This window comes from Oncorhynchus mykiss, chromosome 23 (genome assembly GCF_013265735.2).
Source record: "Oncorhynchus mykiss isolate Arlee chromosome 23, USDA_OmykA_1.1, whole genome shotgun sequence".
Taxonomy (NCBI): Eukaryota; Metazoa; Chordata; class Actinopteri; order Salmoniformes; family Salmonidae; genus Oncorhynchus; species Oncorhynchus mykiss.
This window is the reverse complement of record NC_048587.1, coordinates 4,708,150-4,731,009: the sequence shown is the minus strand read 5'-3', so window position 1 is coordinate 4,731,009 and position 22,860 is coordinate 4,708,150. Positions and strand designations below refer to the sequence as shown.

At 45.6% G+C, this 22,860-nt stretch overlaps 1 protein-coding gene across 1 annotated transcript in view; it reads right to left on the bottom strand.

Annotated features, from left to right (window-relative positions):
- The window catches only part of LOC118943915 (basic salivary proline-rich protein 3-like), a 63,345-nt gene extending 44,182 nt beyond the window's left edge, over window positions 1-19,163 (bottom strand). Inside the window, exon 1 of the mRNA XM_036960834.1 lies at window positions 18,699-19,163. Within this exon, the coding sequence (XP_036816729.1) occupies window positions 18,699-19,163 (465 nt within the window). The remainder of the gene's footprint in view (window positions 1-18,698) is intronic.
- Window positions 19,164-22,860: the final 3,697 nt, after the last annotated feature.

The following is a 22,860-nucleotide window of genomic DNA, read 5'->3' as shown; positions in this document are numbered from 1 at the left end:
GGTTAAATGTTTCAATGTAAGTATTTATATGATGGATGACCTTGGTTAAGTAAATCCCGTATAGCCTGGCTGATTATAGAGCTATAAAGTGTAACACATTTATCGGAGAATTATGAAGCACACATTTTATTGAAACAGTGGGGGCCACAGGTTTTTCCAACTGCGGGTCCGGTCCGGTCCGACAGCCGGATAGCTATATTATTTCTGTTCTGTTTATGTGGGGAAAGGAGAGGGAGAAAGAGATGGAGAAAGAGAGGAAGAAAGAGAGGAAGAAAGAGAAAAATAAGAATAAAGAGAGTGGGAAAGAGAATGAGAAAGAGAGGAAGAAAGAAATATAAGGAGAAAGAGAGGAAGAAAGAGAAAGAGGGGGAGAAAGGGAGGAAGAAAGAGAAAGAGGGGGAGAAAGGGAGGAAGAAAAAGAGGGAGAAGGAGAAAGAGAAGGAGAAAGAGAGGGAGAAAGAGAGGGAGAAGGAGAAGGAGAAAGAGAGGGAGAAAGAGAGGGAGAAAGAGAGGGAGAAGGAGAGGGAGAAAAAGAGGGAGAAAAAGAGGGAGAAAAAGAGGGAGAAAAAGAGGGAGAAAAAGAGGGAGAAAAAGAGGGAGAAAGAGAGGGAGAAAGAGAAGGAGAAAGAGAGTGAGAAAAGGTCACAAGGCACAAGGCTACTCTCATTTATTTTATTTTCTAAGCTGTGTGTGCTTCTCCACCCAGAGCTGCTAATGAATCACCAGGGTGAAGTGGGCCTCAGCTTTCAGCCTGTTTACAGTTCCATGTGTTCAGGACTAGGTCAGAGTCACAGGTAGATAATTCCCACCTGGTTTTGTGTTCGCACTTCCCTCCCTTCTCTTTGGAAGAGGGACAGTCTTATACCTGAATAAAACAAGAGGGGAAAAATACAGATTTTATTCACACCCCTTCACTTTCCCCAGATTGTCGTTGCGTTACCGCGGGGATTCAACATAGATGTTTTTTTTCTCCCTCACACATCTACATGCAATATCCCATAATGACAAAGTGAAAACATGTGAAAACAAATTTTTTTTTAGGCAAATGTTTTGAAAATGTATTCACACCCCTGAGTCAATACATGTTAGAATCACCTTTGGCAGTGATTACAGCTGTTGAGTCTTTTTTGGGGGGGTAAAGTCTCTAAGAGCTTTGAACACCTGGATTATACAATATTTGCACATAAATAATTCTTCAAATTCTGTCAAGTTGGTTGGTGATCGTCTCTAGAGTGTAGTGATGGTCGAGGCGTTTAATATGAGGGAGGACACTTGTATTTTTAAACAAGAATTTATTTCTATTTCTGCATATTGGATGACTGACATTCAAAAACCAATCACCCATCTCATTGTAACATCAATAGGGTTATACTTCTACGTGATACTAAACTTGTTCCTATACCCGTCGTGATGTTGCTACAGCCTAGACTACGACTTAACGTTTACAAGTAGGTGTGAAGGTAATCAAGGTGACAGACAGTGAGTGACACATTCAAATACCACCATACACACTCTTGCCTGCATCTAGCTGATTGATGTAGGGTGCAATCATTAGTCCAACAGTTGCAAAAACAAGAGTTTCTATTGGACGAATTCAGGTGTGTTTATACACGTTTCATTCCGTTGGCTTCCATTTTTAATAAGAAACTTTTTTTTTTTTTCAACAGAATGAATTGATACACTTTCTTAGCAGCCACATACAAACCGCATGAATATTTTGCTCATTCTATAATTCCTTCTCGCATCTACACGCTCTCCTCCTCCTCACCTTTTCCCTTCGCTTGTGGACTTCAGGACACAACACATTAGCTGTCTTTACAAGCCAAACTTTACAAGCCACACCTTCATATAAAAACCACTAAAAACTGTTCCAACTGTTGCCTTCTCTCGCTTTAAATCAACTACTCACCACATTTTATACACTGCAGTGATAGCTAGCTGTAGCTTATGCTTTCAATACTAAATTTGTTGATCCTTTGATTCGTTGATCCTTTGATTGGGTGAACAACATGACAGTTCATGCTGCAAGAGCTCTGATAGGTTGAAGGACGTCCTCTGGAAGTTGTCATAATTACTGTGTAAGTCTATGGAAGAGGGTGAGAACCATGAGCCTCCTAGGTTTTGTATTGAAGTCAATGTACCTAGAGGAGGACAGAAGCTAGCTGTCCTCTGGCTACATCATGGTGCTCCTGTAACGATTGTCTTTCTCTTCTGATGAGGAATAGGATGGATCAGACCAACGTGCAGCGTGGTAAGTGTTCATGGTATATTTATTAAACCGAACACAAAAAATAACAAAGGAGAAACGACGACAACAACGAAACAGTTCTGTAAGGTAAAAACGAAAACACTATACAGAAAATAACTACCCACAACCCATAGTGGGAAAACAGGCTGCCTAAGTATGGTTCTCAATCAGAGACAACGATTGCCAGCTGCCTCTGATTGGGAACCGTACCAGGCCAAACACATAGAAATAGAAAACATAGAACATAACATAGAATGCCCACCCCAACTCACGCCCTGACCAAACTAAAACAGAGATATAAAAAAGGAACTAAGGTCAGGATGTGACAGCTACCCTACAGAGTGCTACTGAGGCTACCTTCATTACAAAACAGTGTGTTTGAATCAATTATTTGGTGATGTGAATATATTTAGCAGAGTTGTATCTATGTTTCACTATTTTTATTAAATTCACTGAGGAGGAGGCTCCATCCCATTCCTCCTCTGAGGAGGTTCCATCCCATTCCTCCTCTGAGGAGGTTCCATCCCCTTCCTCCTCTGAGGAGGTTCCATCCCCTTCCTCCTCTGAGGAGGTGCCACTGCTAGACAGCTATTGCCATATATTTTCAAACCGATTTAAGTCAAAACTGTAACTAGGCCACTCAGGAACATTCAATGTTTTCTTAGTCAGCAACTTCAGCAAGGGATGCTTCTGAGGGGAAAACGGCTCACAATAATGACCGGAACGGAGCAAATGTAGAATGGAGACCCTCTCCTTCATATATGTGATACCATTCCACTAATTCTGCTCCAGTCATTACCACGAGCCCATTCTCCCAAATGAAGGTACCACCAACCTTCTGTGAACTCCAATGTATATTTGGCCTTGTGTTTTAGGTTATTGTCCTTGCTGAATGGTGAATTTGTCTCCCAGTGTCCGTTAGAAATCAGATTGAACCAGGATGTCCTCCAGGATTTTGCCAATGACAAGCACACCCATAACATGATGCAGCCAACACCATGATTGAAAATATGAAGAGTGGAACTCAGTGATATGTTGTGTTGGATTTGGCCCAAACATAATGCTTTGTATTCAGTATATACAGTTAATTTCTTTGCAGTTCGATTTTGTATCATATTGCAAACAGGATGCATATTGGGATATTTTTATCCTCCACTGGCTTCCTTCTTTTCACTCCCTCATTTATGTTGGTATTGTGGAGTATCTGCAAAGTTATTGATCCATCCTCAGTTATCTCCTATCACAGCCATTAAACTGTGGAACTGTTTTAAAGTCACAATTGGCCACATGGTGAAAATCCCTGAGAGGTTTCCTTTCTCATCAGCAACTGAGTTAGGAAGGACGCACGTATCTTTGCAGTGTGTTAATACACCATCCAAAGTGTAATTAATAACAACACCATATTCAAAGGGATATACAATGTCTGCTTTTTAAAAATATTTTTACCAATCTAACAATTATAATTGGCAAGTCATATTGACAAAGTTGTTGTGAAGATGGGAGGGGTATGGATGTTTTAAAAAAAAAAGACGTGTTGCGTTTTTGAAACGGTGGGACAAAGTCGCTTGAATACTTATTGACTCAAAACGTTCAAGTTTTTCATATTTAATGAATGAAGAATTTTAAAAAATCATCTAAAAACATGACACAACATCGAATTTGATCCATTTTAAATTCAGGGCTGCAGCACACCACAATAAGGGAAATGACAACGAGTCTGAATATTTTCTGAAGGCACTGTAGTATGTTCCTGGGTAAATAAATAAAATACATGAAATATGCAAATGACACAATGTTACATTGTAACTCTGAGTATTTAGAATGAAAGTCCTCCTGTAAGTATCCCCTGTTGGACTACACTTCCAGCCACTCCTAAGGAACAGACCTACTGACATAATGTTACATTGTAACTCTGAGTATTTAGAATGAAAGTCCTCCTGTAAGTATCCCCTGTTGGACTACACTTCCAGCCACTCCTAAGGAACAGACCTACTGACATAATGTTACATTGTAACTCTGAGTATTTAGAATGAAAGTCCTCCTGTAAGTATCCCCTGTTGGACTACACTTCCAGCCACTCCTAAGGAACAGACCTACTGACATAATGTTACATTGTAACTCTGAGTATTTAGAATGAAAGTCCTCCTGTAAGTATCCCCTGTTGGACTACACTTCCAGCCACTCCTAAGGAACAGACCTACTGACATAATGTTACATTGTAACTCTGAGTATTTAGAATTAAAGTCCTCCTGTAAGTATCCCCTGTTGGACTACACTTCCAGCCACTCCTAAGGAACAGACCTACTGACATAATGTTACATTGTAACTCTGAGTATTTAGAATGAAAGTCCTCCTGTAAGTATCCCCTGTTGGACTACACTTCCAGCCACTCCTAATGAACAGACCTACTGACATAATGTTACATTGTAACTCTGAGTATTTAGAATTAAAGTCCTCCTGTAAGTATCCCCTGTTGGACTACACTTCCAGCCACTCCTAAGGAACAGACCTACTGACATAATGTTACATTGTAACTCTGAGTATTTAGAATGAAAGTCCTCCTGTAAGTATCCCCTGTTGGACTACACTTCCAGCCACTCCTAATGAACAGACCTACTGACATAATGTTACATTGTAACTCTGAGTATTTAGAATTAAAGTCCTCCTGTAAGTATCCCCTGTTGGACTACACTTCCAGCCACTCCTAAGGAACAGACCTACTGACATAATGTTACATTGTAACTCTGAGTATTTAGAATGAAAGTCCTCCTGTAAGTATCCCCTGTTGGACTACACTTCCAGCCACTCCTAATGAACAGACCTACTGACATAATGTTACATTGTAACTCTGAGTATTTAGAATTAAAGTCCTCCTGTAAGTCCCTGTTGGACGACACTTCCAGCCACTCCTAAGGAACAGACCTACTGGCATAATGTTGCATTGTAACTCTGAGTATTTAGAATTAAAGTCCTCCTGTAAGTCCCTGTTGGACGACACTTCCAGCCACTCCTAATGAACAGACCTACTGTGTTTTTTAACTGCATGTTGTGTTGTACAGTGACAGGGAAAAAAAATAAGTAATTTATTTCACGGCTACTTCAGTATGATGATTAGGGACCTTAACTTCTTTAATTGCAAGGTTGAAACGTACTTGTAAGAGACAAAAGCAGCTAATAACTCCTTTGTTCCAGAAGATTGGCAGAAGATTCATTACAGCTTATTTTAACTTCAGTTAAATTTCGTGTTTAATTCGGATGAGGGTTAACCTACTTAAAACAAATTAGGAAAGCAGATAAAATTAGGAAAAATTTTGGAGAGAGAGAAAAAAAAAGGATGTCAATGATTTTATTTTACAGTGAAAAGGCACACAAGTCCATTTCCTGCTGGAGTAGTTGTGCTTATCTTGAGGTAATGACAATGAACAATGATGCTAATATTGCTAGCATCCAATTACACACACAAAAAAAGCATAAAGACAAATAGCCTTATAGTATGAGAATATTTAAACAACAGCATGTCTGACTATATCCTACCACCTTTCACTATAATATCAATGAATGTGCTACCACTTCAGATTTAATTCAAGAGACCTGCATAAATTAAATAATGTGAGCCATAAGTCAATATTGGCATCCAGGGGAAATATATAAATACATACATGTAAAACGGTATCGATTGGATTCAGGATGTTTTCCGTTCAATGTTTCCCGTGTCAAATGAGAGCTTGACATGCACACTGCCCACCTCCTCCCTTCCCCCTTCACCTTCTCCCCCTCCCAACCACACGCACACACGCACGCACGCACGCATGCATGCGCACACGCACGCACGCACGCACGCGCGCACACACACACACACACACACACACACACACACAAAGATGTCTGGGTAATATATACCGAGGGGTCTCGGAGCATTCCCTAAATCTAGCCATATTACCCCTGCCTAAAAGTGGAAAATATAGAGAGGAATAATCAAGTGTATGGCTAGGGCTGTTTTTATTTAAAAAATAGTTTCCCCCCTCTGAGTCCCTGTGTCCTCTCTGGTAAGCGATAGTATCCCCCCCTATGAGTTCCTGTGTCCTCTCTGGTAAGCGAAAGTATCCCCCCCTATGAGTTCCTGTGTCCTCTCTGGTAAGCGATAGTGTCCCCCCCTATGAGTTCCTGTGTCCTCTCCGGCAAGAGATAGTATCCCCCATCTCTCCAGTAAGAGATAGTATCCCCCATCTCTCTGGTAAGAGATAGTATCCCCGATCTCTCTGGTAAGAGATAGTATCCCCGATCTCTCTGGTAAGAAATAGTATCCCCGATCTCTCTGCTAAGAGATAGTATCCCCCATCTATCTGGCAAGAGATAGTATCCCCATCTCTCTGGTAAGAGATAGTATCCCCCTTCAGTCTGGTAAGAGATAGAATCCCCCATCTATCTGGCAAGAGATAGTATCCCCCATCTCTCTGGCAAGAGATAGTATCCCCCATCTCTCTGTTAAGACATAGTATCCCCCATCTCTCTGGTAAGAGATAATATCCCCCATCTCTCTGTTAAGAGATAATATCCCCCATCTCTCTGGTAAGAGATAATATCCCCCATATCTCTATTAAGAGATAACATCCCCCATCTCTCTATTAAGAGATAATATCCCCCATTTCTCTGTTAAGAGATGGTATCCCCATCTCTCTGTCAAGAGATAGTATCCCCCATCTCTCTGTTAAGAGATCGTATCCACCATCTCTCCGGTAAGAGATAGTATCCCCCATCTCTCTGTCAAGAGATAGTGTCCCCCCTCTCTCTGGTAAGAGAGGAATTAGTGTAAGGAACACAGAGAGACACATTTCAAGTTACTCGGACGCAGACCCCAACCAAACTGAACTATATCACTGTAGGAAGGAAGGTATGAGGGAGACCCCAACCAAACTGAACTATATCACTGTAGGAAGGAAGGTCTGAAGGAGACCCCAACCAAACTGAACTATATCACTGTAGGAAGGAAGGTCTGAGGGAGACCCCAACCAAACTGAACTATATCACTGTAGGAAGGAAGGTCTGAAGAAGACCCCAACCAAACTGAACTATATCACTGTAGGAAGGAAGGTCTGAAGGAGACCCCAACCAAACTGAACTATATCACTGTAGGAAGGAAGGTCTGAAGGAGACCCCAACCAAACTGAACTATATCACTGTAGGAAGGAAGGTCTGAAGGAGACCCCAACCAAACTGAACTATATCACTGTAGGAAGGAAGGTCTAAGGGAGACCCCAACCAAACTGAACTATATCACTGTAGGAAGGAAGGTCTGAGGGAGACCCCAACCAAACTGAACTATATCACTGTAGGAAGGAAGGTCTGAGGGAGACCCCAACCAAACTGAACTATATCACTGTACAAGGAAGGTCTATGTTTTGCTTCTAATCCTCCAACAGCTCAGCCAGTGAAAGCTAGCACAGGGAACACACACACACACACACACACACACACACACACACACACACAGAGAGAGAGAGGGGACCAGAGGGTTAGAGTAACTCAGAGTCCGGCAGGCACACTCAAGGCTAGAGAGGAGACCAGAGGGTTAGCGTAGCTCAGAGTCCGGCAGGCACACTCAAGGCTAGAGAGGAGACCAGAGGGTTAGCGTAGCTCAGAGTCCGGCAGGCACACTCAAGGCTAGAGAGGGGGAAAGGGATTATTTTAGCAGGTTGCAGGAAAGCAGGAAGCAATAAAACATATATATGTACAGACATGAAAAAGAGCTGGGAAATAGTCATTGGAAAACAGTATGTGTTATCGCATCCGCCTGTAAATTCAAAACCTGGCATTCGTCCCAAAAATGACACACTATTCCCTACATAGTGTGCTACTTTTAATCAGAGCCCTATGGGCCGTGTTCAAAAGTAGTGCACTACATAGGGAATAGGGTGCCATTTTGCTCTATGGTTTTTATTTTTTTTAAACCCTCACAGGGAAATGATATTTTCTTGTCTGTAGATAAACGTTGTGAGATAATAATTTCCTATACGTTATTATATGACCTCTTATTTTAACAGGCTAAACTACGTACAGAGACGAGGAAAACACTGCAATGGCCACGTCTCCTACTGCTAATGCTTTATTGAAATGACAATGTTTTTGTCTGGTGTTTTCAGAAGTGTTGTTGTCTTGGCCGGTTTACAGAGTGAGGTAAATGCCACGTGTCTCCTTGTTGACCACAGGGAGAGACTGAATGGTTTCCTGTCTTTTTTCTTTCTTATTGAAGATGACATCAAAGGGAGAATAATCTGGTGAGGAAAAGCAAAAAAACACTAAACATTTAACATCCTTCCATTATTTGAACTCTAGAATTGTAAGAATGACTGATTCTAGAACAGTGTTGGAAGTGTTGATTCGATACAAACACCACACAATGGTCACTTTATCAACCAATCAGTGGACAACACACTATCTTTAGATGTCTGGTTACGTACCTACATCAAAGTGTGGTATATCTGTCTGTTCGCTCTTTTATTATCAACTCACCTAATGGTGTATTGAAGTCTGGGTTGGTACCTGTAGTTCAGCGAGATGAGCTGATCCTGGGAGGAAACATATGGCAGGGGATTAGAAAGCTCAGAGCAGGAGAGCATCATACACACGTCCTCTGAACCGAGTGTCACAAGCAGCACCCAACAGACCCTGTCTCCCATTAACTACCCAGAACCCAACAGACCAATCTACCCATTAACTCCCCAGAACCCAACAGACCAATCTACCCATTAACTACCCAGAACCCAACAGAACCATCTACCCATTAACTACCCAGAACCCAACAGACCAATCTACCCATTAACTCCCCAGAACCCAACAGACCCTGTCTCCCATTAATAACTACCCAGAACCCAACAGACCCTGTCTCCCATTAACTACCCAGAACCCAACAGACCTTGTCTCCCATTAACTACCCAGAACCCAACAGACCCTGTCTCCCATTAACTACCCAGAACCCAACAGACCCTGTCTCCCATTAACTACCCATAACCCAACAGACCCTGTCTCCCATTAACTACCCAGAACCCAACAGACCCTGTCTCCCATTAACTACCCAGAACCCAACAGACCCTGTCTCCCATTAACTACCCAGAACCCAACAGACCCTGTCTCCCATTAACTACCCAGAACCCAACAGACCTTGTCTCCCATTAACTACCCAGAACCCAACAGACCCTGTCTCCCATTAACTACCCAGAACCCAACAGACCCTGTCTCCCATTAACTACCCAGAACCCAACAGACCCTGTCTCCCATTAATAACTACCCAGAACCCAACAGACCCTGTCTCCCATTAACTACCCAGAACCCAACAGACCTTGTCTCCCATTAACTACCCAGAACCCAACAGACCCTGTCTCCCATTAACTACCCAGAACCCAACAGACCCTGTCTCCCATTAACTACCCAGAACCCAAGAGACCCAGTCACCCATTAATTACCCAGAACCAAACAGACCCAGTCACCCATTAACTACCCAGAACCCAACAGACCCATCTACCCATTAACTACCCAGAACCCAACAATTTCAAATAATGGAGGCCCAAAGGGCTGGCTGTCTGGCTGTCTGGCTGGCTGACTGACTGACTGACTGACTGGCTGACTGGCTGACTGGCTGACTGGCTGGCTGGTTGGCATACTGACTGACTGACTGACTGACTGGCTGGCTGGCTGACTGACTGACTGGCTGACTGGCTGGCTGGTTGGCTGACTGACTGACTGACTGGCTGGTTGGCTTACTGGCTGACTGGCTGGCTGGCTGGCTGGCTGGCTGGCTGGCTGGCTGGCTGGCTGGCTGGCTGGCTGGCTGGCTGGCTGATTGACTGACTGACTGGCTGACTGGCTTGGCTCTCTGGTAAGCTGTGATCTAGAGGGACACAACGATCTAAGAGTGCTTTTCCCACCAATCTTCTCTAAATGTCATTTTTCCTTTCGGAGGAAGAAGAATGGGACAGTCTGGAACAATATACAAGAGCAGTGGCAACCTAGATACATGTTAGACTAGACCAGGGAATGGTTAAAGTGGTCTGGACTGGACTAAGAGGGTCTGTAGTAAGAGAGAGAGTAAAGTGCCAGCTTGACTACTGCTGTGGTTTCTGTCCTCTTCAGGGACTGAGTATACACTCTATGACACAGGCCAAACAAGTGATATTCTTTGTTATATTTTTTAAAAATGTTTTTAAATAAAGTGGATAGACACATTATAGTGTATCATTTTGTTGGGTATAGAAATACAATGTCACCTTGAAAGTACGATGTAAAATATTTTAGGGGTCTATTGTTTAATGTTGTCCAACCCCTTCCCAGCGGTTTAAAGTACTACTGCCTCTGATCTGGGTAGACTCACTAAACACAAATGCTTCCTTTGTAAATGATGTCTGATCGTTAGGGTTGTGCCCCTGGCTATCGTATATATACACAAAACCAAAAAACTTTTAGACTTTTTCTCAAGTAGTAATTTCCTGGGTGATTTTTACTTTAGCTTGAGTCAATGTCTATTAAGGTTTCTTCACTTTGAAGTTTTATTTAAGACCATTGAGCACCTTTTCCACAACTGTCCCTTCCTATATATTTGTCCTACCGTGTTTTTAATTTAATTTCATTTCCTGATCATAAAAAGCTTTGCTGTCATCATCATCAACATCATCATCATCATCATCATCATTTCCTCGACTAACCACACATTGACTGTTACCCCCTGTATGAAGCCTCACTATTGGGGCGGCAGGGTAGCCGCCCCAAGGTAGCCACCTCCGAGCTGACAAGGTACAAATCTGTCGTTCTGGCCCTGAACAAGGCAGTTAACCCACTGTTCCTAGACCAGTTAATCCACTGTTCCTAGGCCGTCATTGATGATACAAATTTGTTCTTAACTGACTTGCCTAGTTAAATAAAGGTTAAATAAAGATAAAATAAATTGTTATTTTACTGCTGTTCTTTAGTAATTTGTTACTTTTATTTCTTTTCTTTTTTTAAGGATTTATTTTCTTAAAACTGCATTGTTGGTTAAGGGCTTGTAAGTAAGCATTTCACTGTCAGGTCTGTTGTATTCGGAGCATGTGACAAAATAAAATTGGATTTGATATAATAATATAACACAATAATATATTCCATTTAGGAGATACTTACATTTTACCTATTGGTGGTCCCAGGAATCGAACCCATTATTCTGGCTTGCAAGCGCCATGCTCTACCAACGTCACCATCACGGCCATTTGAGTAGCAGGTCTATGTACGACTATCGTAAGGCGTTCTGCTGTAGGTGATGTAGAGGACAGAACAGAGAGAACAGAGAGAGAGGCAGTAGGGGTTAGTGGTGCTGAAGTTATCCAGGCTGGGAACCACAGGGAGGAGCTGTGGCTCTGCCTCCTCTATACACACAGAGAGAACAGGAAGGAGTACCTCTCTCTCTCACTCTCTCTCTCTCTTGCTCATTCTCTTTCTCTCGCTCTGTCTGTCTCGCTCTCTCACTCTCTCTCTCTCTCTCTCTCTCTCTCTCTTCCTCCATCTCTCTCTCTCTCTCTCTCTCTCTCTCTTTCTCTCTCTCTCTCTCTCTCTCTCTCTCTCTCTCTCTCTCTCTCTCTCTCTCTTTCTCTCTCTCTCTCTCTCTCTCTCTCTCTCTCTCTCTCTTTCTCTCTCTCTCTCTCTCTCTCTCTCTCTCTCTCTCTCTCTCTCTCTATATATATATATATATATATATATATATATATATATATTTCTCTCTCAACTGTCTGTTAATGAGCAGGGTCGTACAACTCCACTGCTCCTTGCAACACCCACTCTATCTGCTTAGAAGTTTGTACCGAAAGACAAGTTGTTGTTTTTTTTATGTACTGATTGGGTTAAGCGGTTAACATATTAATTGGCTGTTAAATAATACCAGTCTATAATTGTATATCAACATGTCAATAACACTTTGTGACAAGTGCATTAGATATGACATGGTTGTGGTCACTTCTAGGAAAGAGTCTAGTTCTGCCAGGGATCTGAAAGGAGACAGAGTGCATGTGGTTGACCGTGGGCTCAAATGAGATGCCGTTGGAACAGTCTTTTACCTCTCTGGTTACATCACAGGGGCAGCTGGAATAGGATAAAATGTGTGGTAGAGGTACCACTTCCAGGTAGAGTTTATGAGTTACTTGATGTAATTCATGTGTCAGGGAAGACACATTTTTATGGATACGTCTGGAGATGTGCTGCTGTGAAACAAGGAGATATGAAACTTCTGAAAACAAAAGATCCAAAAAGATATTTCTGAAGAATCAAAACAAGGAAGACGGATGTGCATCAGGTGTGTTTATTCATTCTCAGTAGAAGCTGGGTTCCCGCTAGTGACTACTTTACATTGTGACTGAATACTGGAGGCCTTTAATAGGAGAGAGACGATTCTTTTGGAGCTTTTGAAAGGAGATTTCAGCCGTGTTTGATTGTATCTAAAAGAGAAAGGATTACCTAACGTGTCAAGCTAACATTTAACGTTTAACCCACCGGACAAAGATGATGTAGACAGAGAGTATCTACTCCTTAGTCCTCACAAACAATCTGTTGTCCATTTACACCTTTCAGTGCCCAAAGTCATTGTTCCTGCTTTCCCCTGTCCTCTACGACTGCAACAGTCAGACACCCCATGTCTGTCCTCCTGTCCACTACCACTGCAACAGTCAGACACCCCATGTCTGTCCCCTACCACTGCAACAGTCAGACACCCCATGTCTGTCCCCTACCACTGCAACAGTCAGACACCCCATGTCTGTCCTCCTGTCCTCTACGACTGCAACAGTCAGACACCCCATGTCTGTCCTCCTGTCCCCTACCACTGCAACAGTCAGACACCCCATGTCTGTCCCCTACCACTGCAACAGTCAGACACCCCATGTCTGTCCCCTACCACTGCAACAGTCAGACACCCCATGTCTGTCCTCCTGTCTCCTACCACTGCAACAGTCAGACACCCCATGTCTGTCCCCTACCACTGCAACAGTCAGACACCCCATGTCTGTCCTCCTGTCTCCTACCACTGCAACAGTCAGACACCCCATGTCTGTCCTCCTGTCCCCTACCACTGCAACAGTCAGACACCCCATGTCTGTCCTCCTGTCCCCTACCACTGCAACAGTCAGACACCCCATGTCTGTCCTCCTGTCCCCTACCACTGCAACAGTCAGACACCCCATGTCTGTCCTCCTGTCCCCTACCACTGCAACAGTCAGATACCCCATGTCTGTCCTCCTGTCCCCTACCACTGCAACAGTCAGACACCCCATGTCTGTCCTCCTGTCCCCTACCACTGCAACAGTCAGACACCCCATGTCTGTCCTCCTGTCCCCTACCACTGCAACAGTCAGACACCCCATGTCTGTCCTCCTGTCCCCTACCACTGCAACAGTCAGACACCCCATGTCTGTCCTCCTGTCCCCTACCACTGCAACAGTCAGACACCCCATGTCTGTCCTCCTGTCCCCTACCACTGCAACAGTCAGACACCCCATGTCTGTCCTCCTGTCCCCTACCACTGCAGCAGCTAGTCGCCAGTCACTTAGTGAGAGCCAAAACTGTCTGGCATGGATCACTACCTTCTCAAGATGCCATATTAAATGTTCCATCCAGCAGGGTCATGACTCTGTCCTAGTAAATGTTCCATCCAGCAGGGTCGTGACTCTGTTCTAGTAAATGTTCCATCCAGCAGGGTCATGACTCTGTCCTAGTAAATGTTCCATCCAGCAGGGTCGTGACTCTGTCCTAGTAACTGTTCCATCCAGCAGGGTCATGACTCTGTCCTAGTAAATGTTCCATCCAGCAGGGTCATGACTCTGTCCTAGTAAATGTTCCATCCAGCAGGGTCTTGACTCTGTCCTAGTAACTGTTCCATCCAACAGGGTCGTGACTCTGTCCTAGTAAATGGTCCATCCAGCAGGGTCATGACTCTGTCCTAGTAACTGTTCCATCCAGCATGGGTCATGACTCTGTCCTAGTAAATGTTCCATCCAGCAGGGTCGTGACTCTGTCCTAGTAACTGTTCCATCCAGCAGGGTCATGACTCTGTCCTAGTAAATGGTCTAGCCTGCTGAGTCATGACTCTGTCCTAGTAAATGTTCCATCCAGCAGGGTCATGACTCTGTCCTAGTAAATGTTCCTTCCAGCAGGGTCATGACTCTGTCCTAGTAAATGTTCCATCAAGCAGGGTCGTGACTCTGTCCTAGTAAATGTACCATCCAGCAGGGTCATGACTCTGTCCTAGTAAATGTTCCATCCAGCAGGGTCATGACTCTGTCCTAGTAAATGTACCATCCAGCAGGGTCATGACTCTGTCCTAGTAAATGTTCCATCCAGCAGGGTCGTGACTCTGTCCTAGTAAATGTTCCATCCAGCAGGGTCGTGACTCTGTTCTAGTAAATGTTCCATCCAGCAGGGTCGTGACTCTGTCCTAGTAAATATTCCATCCAGCAGGGTCGTGACTCTGTCCTAGTAAATGTTCCATCCAGCAGGGTCATGACTCTGTCCTAGTAACTGTTCCATCCAGCAGGGTCGGGACTCTGTCCTAGTAAATGTTCCATCCAGCAGGGTCGTGACTCTGTCCTAGTAAATGTTCCATCCAGCAGGGTCATGACTCTGTCCTAGTAACTGTTCCATCCAGCAGGGTCGTGACTCTGTCCTAGTAAATGTTCTAGCCAGCAGGGTCGTGACTCTGTCCTAGTAAATGTTCCATCCAGCAGGGTCATGACTCTGTCCTAGTAAATGGTCTAGCCAGCAGGGTCGTGACTCTGTTCTAGTAAATGTTCCATCCAGCAGGGTCATGACTCTGTCCTAGTAAATGTTCCATCCAGCAATGTCGTGACTCTGTCCTAGTAAATGTTCCATCCAGCAGGGTCATGACTCTGTCCTAGTAAACGTTCCATCCAGCAGGGTCATGACTCTGTCCTAGTAAATGTTCCATCCAGCAGGGTCATGACTCTGTCCTAGTAACTGTTCCATCCAGCAATGTCGTGACTGTGTCCTAGTAAATGTTCTAGCCTGCTGAGTCATGACTCTGTCCTAGTAAATGTTCTAGCCTGCTGAGTGATGACTCTGTCCTAGTAAATGTTCCATCCAGCAGGGTCATGACTCTGTCCTAGTAAATGTTCCATCCAGCAGGGTCGTGACTCTGTCCTAGTAACTGTTCCATCCAGCAGGGTCATGACTCTGTCCTAGTAAATGTTCTAGCCTGCTGAGTCATGACTCTGTCCTAGTAAATGTTCTAGCCTGCTGAGTCATGACTCTGTCCTAGTAAATGTTCTAGCCTGCTGAGTCATGACTCTGTCCTAGTAAATGTTCCATCCAGCAGGGTTGTGACTCTGTTCTAGTAAATGTTCTAGCCAGCAGGGTCATGACTCTGTCCTAGTAAATGTTCCATCCAGCAGGGTCGTGACTCTGTCCTAGTAACTGTTCCATCCAGCAGGGTTGTGACTCTGTCCTAGTAACTGTTCCATCCAGCAGGGTCATGACTCTGTCCTAGTAACTGTTCCATCCAGCAGGGTTGTGACTCTGTCCTAGTAAATGGTCTAGCCAGCAGGGTCGTGACTCTGTCCTAGTAAATGTTCTAGCCTGCTGAGTCATGACTCTGTCCTAGTAACTTTTCCATCCAGCAGGGTCATGACTCTGTCCCTAGTAACTGTTCCATCCAGCAGGGTCATGACTCTGTCCTAGTAACTGTTCCATCCAGCAGGGTCGTGACTCTGTCCTAGTAAATGTTCCATCCAGCAGGGTCATGACTCTGTCCTAGTAAATGTTCCATCCAGCAGGGCCGTGACTCTGTCCTAGTAAATGTTCCATCCAGCAGGGTCGTGACTCTGTCCTAGTAAATGTTCCATCCAGCAGGGTCGGGACTCTGTCCTAGTAACTGTTCCATCCAGCAGGGTCGTGACTCTGTCCTAGTAAATGTTCTAGCCTGCTGAGTCATGACTCTGTCCTAGTAAATGTTCCATCCAGCAGGGTTGTGACTCTGTTCTAGTAAATGGTCTAGCCAGCAGGGTCATGACTCTGTCCTAGTAAATGTTCCATCCAGCAGGGTCGTGACTCTGTCCTAGTAACTGTTCCATCCAGCAGTGTCATGACTCTGTCCTAGTAAATGTTCCATCCAGCAGGGTCGTGACTCTGTTCTAGTAAATGTTCCATCCAGCAGGGTCATGACTCTGTCCTAGTAAATGGTCTAGCCAGCAGGGTCGTGACTCTGTCCTAGTAAATGGTCTAGCCAGCAGGGTCGTGACTCTGTTCTAGTAAATGTTCCATCCAGCAGGGTCGTGACTCTGTTCTAGTAAATGGTCTAGCCAGCAGGGTCATGACTCTGTTCTAGTAAATGTTCCATCCAGCAGGGTCGTGACTCTGTTCTAGTAAATGTTCCATCCAGCAGGGTCGTGACTCTGTCCTAGTAAATGGTCTAGCCAGCAGGGTCATGACTCTGTTCTAGTAAATGTTCCATCCAGCAGGGTCGTGACTCTGTCCTAGTAAATGTTCCATCCAGCAGGGTCGTGACTCTCTCCTATCTGTACATCATTATCCTAGCTAATGAGTCCTTCCTTCACTGTGACTCTAGCATACAGCTAACACCCATTCACAACACAGAGGGGACCTGTGTGACATGCCCAGACCTGTTTGTTTCCAGATGACAGGATGCTTAACCCCCCTCTAACAGTCAGATTTTATTTTCTCGTTGTCTTCCTCCAAAAGGCAGGAGGACAGCAGTAGGTCGGACATTTAAAGGGGGTCGGGGATAATGAAAAGGGGTGAAGTAAGAGCTCTTGATGTCAAGTATCTTCTTAGTCATCCTAATAAAAACACGACAAATAAGATGTTGCCCTGTTTGTAGTCATTATCAGTTCTTCCATGCTCTGAGCTGTTGCATTAAACATTAGACAGCCTCTGATGTCTGCTTAACACATTAATTCTCCCCTCAGTATTCAGCCTGTCATAGTCAAATCAGCCAAGCACACAAAAGCCTGATTCCCAAACGACACCCTATTCCCTATTTAGTGCACTCCTTTTAACCTGGGTCCTGGTCAAGAGTAGTGTACTACGTAGGGAACATGATGTCATTTGGGACTCAGGCAAAGTCAAATAAGAGCGAGGAGAGATGAGGCGCGTAGCGGCGTAGCACCGAGCCGGGGCGTTGTCATCAGTGGCTCACTACCCTCGCACTTCCACCTCCCTTTACACAGAGTTCAGCCCAGCCTGTATCGTCAACCTCTCTTTACACAGAGCTCAGCCCTGCCTGTATCGTCAACCTCTCTTTACACAGAGCTCAGCCCTGCCTGTATCTTCCACATCCCTTTACACAGAGCTCAGCCCTGCCTGTATCTTCCACCTCCCTTTACACAGAGCTCAGCCCTGCCTGTATCTTCAACCTCTCCTTACACAGAGCTCAGCCCTGCCTGTATCTTCCACCTCCCTTTACACAGAGCTCAGCCCTGCCTGTATCTTTCACCTCCCTTTACACAGAGCTCAGCCCTGCCTGTATCTTCAACCTCCCCTTACACAGAGCTCAGCCCTGCGAGCATCTTCAACCTCTCCTTACACAGAGCTCAGCCCTGCCTGTATCTTCAACCTCCCCTTACACAGAGCTCAGCCCTGCCTGTATCTTTCACCTACCCTTACACAGAGCTCAGCCCTGCCTGTATCTTCAACCTCCCCTTACACAGAGCTCAGCCCTGACTGTATCTTCCACCTCCCCTTACACAGAGCTCAGCCCTGCCTGTATATGCTGGGGGAAGAAGAAGTGACACTCAAATTCAATCTTCTTCAGCCGCCACTGTGGCCAGGCAGCCTATCTTCCCAGTGCAGGGTGAGGGTGGCAGGCATGCAGAGCGCCGATAGCAGGCCTCTTCAAAAGGGACCAGCTTCTGAGCCACTGGAGCCGCAACAATAGAGCCCTCTTCTGTCAACAAAGAGAGAGACTAGAGAGCCCAGATATCTACTCTACTGAAAGATTAACAATGGTAAATCCTTTAGGCCCCCTTTCTTTTCATTTTTTTTTTTTTTACATGTATGATTTATTTTAGAAGTTATTTACAGGACACTGATCTCCGAGGCTGAATTGGAACAAGAGATTAGCTCCATTTTAAAGGGGAAAAGGGCCGTTTTCCCACTGGATGGTACAGGTTTCTTTGTAGAACTCGGACAATGGTGTGGAAAGCCTTGTAATAAGGATATTTCAGAGACTCTCACACTTGTTTGCAAAGCTTTCAGATATACAAATAAATAAATAAATGTAGTTGAATATAAAGTATTCATCCAGTGAGTGGTTTTGACTGGGGGTGTGTTTGCAGTGGCGTCATGCACTCCAAACATCTGAGGGGGCACAAAGTGAGTGAGGATTGGTTTGGGGGAGTGGTTCAAAGGGGGGTGGGGTCCTGAGGGGGGGGGGGGGGGGGGGGTGTTCCGATGGAGGAGGAGTGCAGACGGGGGTGGTCCTAAGGGGGGTGGGGTCCTGAGGGGGGTGTTCCGATTGGGGCGGCCCCTGCCCCTGGGCCCACGCCCTGCCCTTGGGCCCACGCCCTGCCCCAGGGCCCACGCCCTGCCCCTGGGCCCACGCCCTGCCCCAGGGCCCACGCCCTGCCCCTGGACCCACGCCCTGCCCCAGGGCCCACGCCCTGCCCTTGGGCCCACGCCCTGCCCCAGGGCCCACGCCCTGCCCCTGGGCCCACGCCCTGCCCTTGGGCCCACGCCCTGCCCCAGAGCCCACGCCCTGCCCCTGGGCCCACGCCCTGCCCCTGGGCCCACGCCCTGCCCCAGGGCCCACGCCCTGCCCCAGGGCCCACGCCCTGCCCCAGGGCCCACGCCCTGCCCCAGGGCCCACGCCCTGCCCCAGGGCCCACGCCCTGCCCTTGGGCCCACGCCCTGCCCCTGGACCCACTATGGGCATCATGCTTCTGTGTGTGTGTCTGTCTGTGTGTGTGTGTGTGTGTGTGTGTGTGGTCACAGTTACCATCAAACACTAGATATTCTGCTCATGTCTTTACAGGGAGGGGGTTCACGGAGGGGGTTTAGGGTAAGAGCCAGGACGTCAGGACTGACGACTAAATAGCTGTGCAAACAGTTCGATACAGGAACCACTATCCAAACAGGCGACTTCCACTCATTAATATTAAAAAGTGTCAGGTGAATCCTCCCTTTGACCAGTAAATATTGAATCAATGTAATACTAGAGCCGTCAGGGCTGCTCCTGTACGTTCAGCTCCTAACAGAGAGAAACTGTGGAATATAAAGGGGATCTAGTTGAAAACTAATTACCAACAGCAAGGATGAGTCCCTAATGACATCATATTCCCTACGAAGTGCCCTACTTTAGACCGGGGCCCATGTCCCTAATGACATCATATTCCCTACGAAGTGCACTATTTTAGACCAGGGCCCATGTCCTTAATGACATCATATTCACTACGAAGTGCACTACTTTAGACCAGGACCCATGTCCCTAATAACATCATATTACCTACGAAGTGCCCTACTTTAGACCAGGACCCATGGTGGTCCTTGCTTTGTTGAAGTTAATTCACTGCCACCACTACCCAGTTACACTCTCTTCATACGATCAGCCAGATCAGTAATACTCCCTCTATACGATCAACCAGATCAGCTATACTCCCTCCATACGATCAGCCAGATCAGCTATACTCCCTCCATACGATCAGCCAGATCAGCTATACTCCCTCCATATGATCAGTCAGATCAGTTACACTCCCTCCATATGATCAGCCAGATCAGTTATGCTCCCCCCATACGATCAACCAGATCAGTTATACTCCCTCCATACGATCAGCCAGATCAGTTATACTCCCTCCATACGATCAGCCAGATCAGTTATTCTCCCTCCATACGATCAGCCAGATCAGTTATACTCCCTCCATACGATCAGCCCTCCATACGATCAGCCAGAACAGTTATACTCCCTCCATACGATCAGCCAGATCAGTTATTCTCCCTCCATACGATCAGCCAGATCAGTTATTCTCCCTCCATACAATCAGCCAGATCAGTTATACTCCCTCCATACGATCAGCCCTCCATACGATCAGCCAGAACAGTTATACTCCCTCCATACGATCAGCCAGATCAGTTATTCTCCCTCCATACGATCAGCCAGATCAGTTATTCTCCCTCCATACGATCAGCCAGATCAGTTATTCTCCCTCCGTACGATCTGCCAGATCAGTTATACTCCCTCCATACGATCAGCCAGATCAGTTATTCTCCCTCCATACGATCAGCCAGATCAGTTATTCTCCCTCCATACGATCAGCCAGATCAGTTATACTCCCTCCATACGAACAGCCAGATCAGTTATTCTCCCTCCATACGATCAGCCAGATCAGTTATACTCCCTCCATACGATCAGCCCTCCATACGATCAGCCAGAACAGTTATACTCCCTCCATACGATCAGCCAGATCAGTTATTCTCCCTCCATACGATCAGCCAGATCAGTTATTCTCCCTCCATACGATCAGCCAGATCAGTAATACTGACTCCATACGATCAGCCAGAACAGTTATACTCCCTCCATACGATCAGCCAGATCAGTTATTCTCCCTCTATACGATCAGCCAGATCAGTTATTCTCCCTCCATACGATCAGCCAGATCAGTTATTCTCCCTCCATACGATCAGCCAGATCAGTTATACTCCCTCCATACGATCAGCCCTCCATACGATCAGCCAGATCAGTTATTCTCCCTCCATACGATCAGCCAGATCAGTTATTCTCCCTCCATACGATCAGCCAGATCAGTTATTCTCCCTCTATACGATCAGCCAGATCAGTTATTCTCCCTCCATACGATCAGCCAGATCAGTTCAATTTATTCTCAGAATGTTGCAGCACATTATCGCGCAAGAAAGGTGAAAGTGATGGACTGGGGTCTCTGTTTTGGTGGTTACATCCCAAATGGCAACCTATTTCCTTTGTAGTGCACAACTTTTGACCAGGGTCCGTTAGGGCTCTTATGAAAAAAAAAAGTAGTGCACTGTATCGGGAATAGAATGCCATTTGGGAGATCCACTTACTCTGCTCTTAGCAGAAGGAGTATTTTCTGATTGGGGGAGATTGGCTCGGGATGAGGAGATGGGTAGAGGGTATGTTAAGGGACGGGGAGACAGAGAGAGGCTGAGGGGTTGACAGCAAGGCCTGCTGGGAGAATATGGAGGAGAAGTGTTTAAAGAACACAGGGGGGCGCAGGGGCCAGCCAGCTGAACTCAGCATTGATAAGCAATGGAGGAGCCGGTTCCATACAGGATGGAGGAAGAGTATGACTCTATAGATAGATAAGGAGGCAATGAGGAGTCCACTTTTAAAGAGGAAACATTTACTTTTTTGAGTATTCCGTGTTTGTGGGTAGGACTCTGTTTCTTAAATTTATACAAGTCATCAAAACAATTCATTATTGCCAATGTTTCAGGACAGTTGTTCCTATCAGGCCAGAAAGATCATGTATTTTAATTTGACCTTAGATTGAGCCAAAGCTCTGTGTATCTGAGGCTGATTTTACAGGAAGAAAAAAATTATCTGACGTAATCCAACTATCGGCTGTGGTTATCCGGTAATAAGCAATAAGGACAATTGGACAACCATTCACAGTGTCTGATGCTGAGTGTTAAGATGCCCTGGGACTGAGAGAGACTGAGACAGAGAGTCAAAGAGAGAGACAAAGAGAGAGACAGTGAGAGAGACAGTGAGAGAGTCAGAGACAAAAAGAGAGAGAGAGAGAGAGAGAGACAGTGAGAGAGTCAGAGACTGAGAGAGAGAGAGAGACAAAAAGAGAGACAGTGAGAGAGTCAGAGACTGAGAGAGAGAGACAGAGAGACAAAAAGAGAGACAGTGAGAGAGTCAGAGACTGAGAGAGAGAGACAGAGAGACAAAGAGAGAGACAAAGAGAGAGACAAAGAGAGAGACAGCGAGAGATTCAGAGAGAGACAGAGAGAGAGACAGAGAGAAAGAGACAAAGAGAGAGAGACAGAGAGAGACAGAGAGAGAGAGAGACAAAGAGAGAGACAGCGAGAGAGTCAGAGACAGAGAGAGACAGAGAGAAGCAGAGACAGAGAGAGAGAGGCAGTGAGAGACAAAGAGAGAGAGAGAGAGAGAGAGAGAGAGAGAGAGAGAGAGAGACAGAGAGAGAGAGGGAAAGAGAGAGGGAAAGAGAGAGAGACAGGCCTCCCTGTTTCTTGGCAGAATGTCTGAACATCTGCATTAGTGAAATATATGGGGAATACAGTACAGACCAACCTTCATCACTGCTGTTGAAATACATTTGGAGGTCAGGCTGTGAAACAGGCAATTATCAAAGGAGAAAGGAGACTACCCCAAAGCTGTGAGACAAACTCAGACTGGAGAGGCTGCTACGGTTCAATTCTGTTACATTCAATGGTCAAATACTTTAACTCATTTGGGAAGGGAGAGACTTTCATGAACCGCAGTGACTGCAGCTGCACTTCCATACAGTTTTAAGACGACTTACTCCTCAGTCGGTTCCTCTTCTTGTTTTGGGCGGCGTTCGGCGGTCTTCTAGCCATCGCAGATCCACTATTTCATTTTCCATTTGTTTTGTCTTGTCTTCCTGCACACCTGG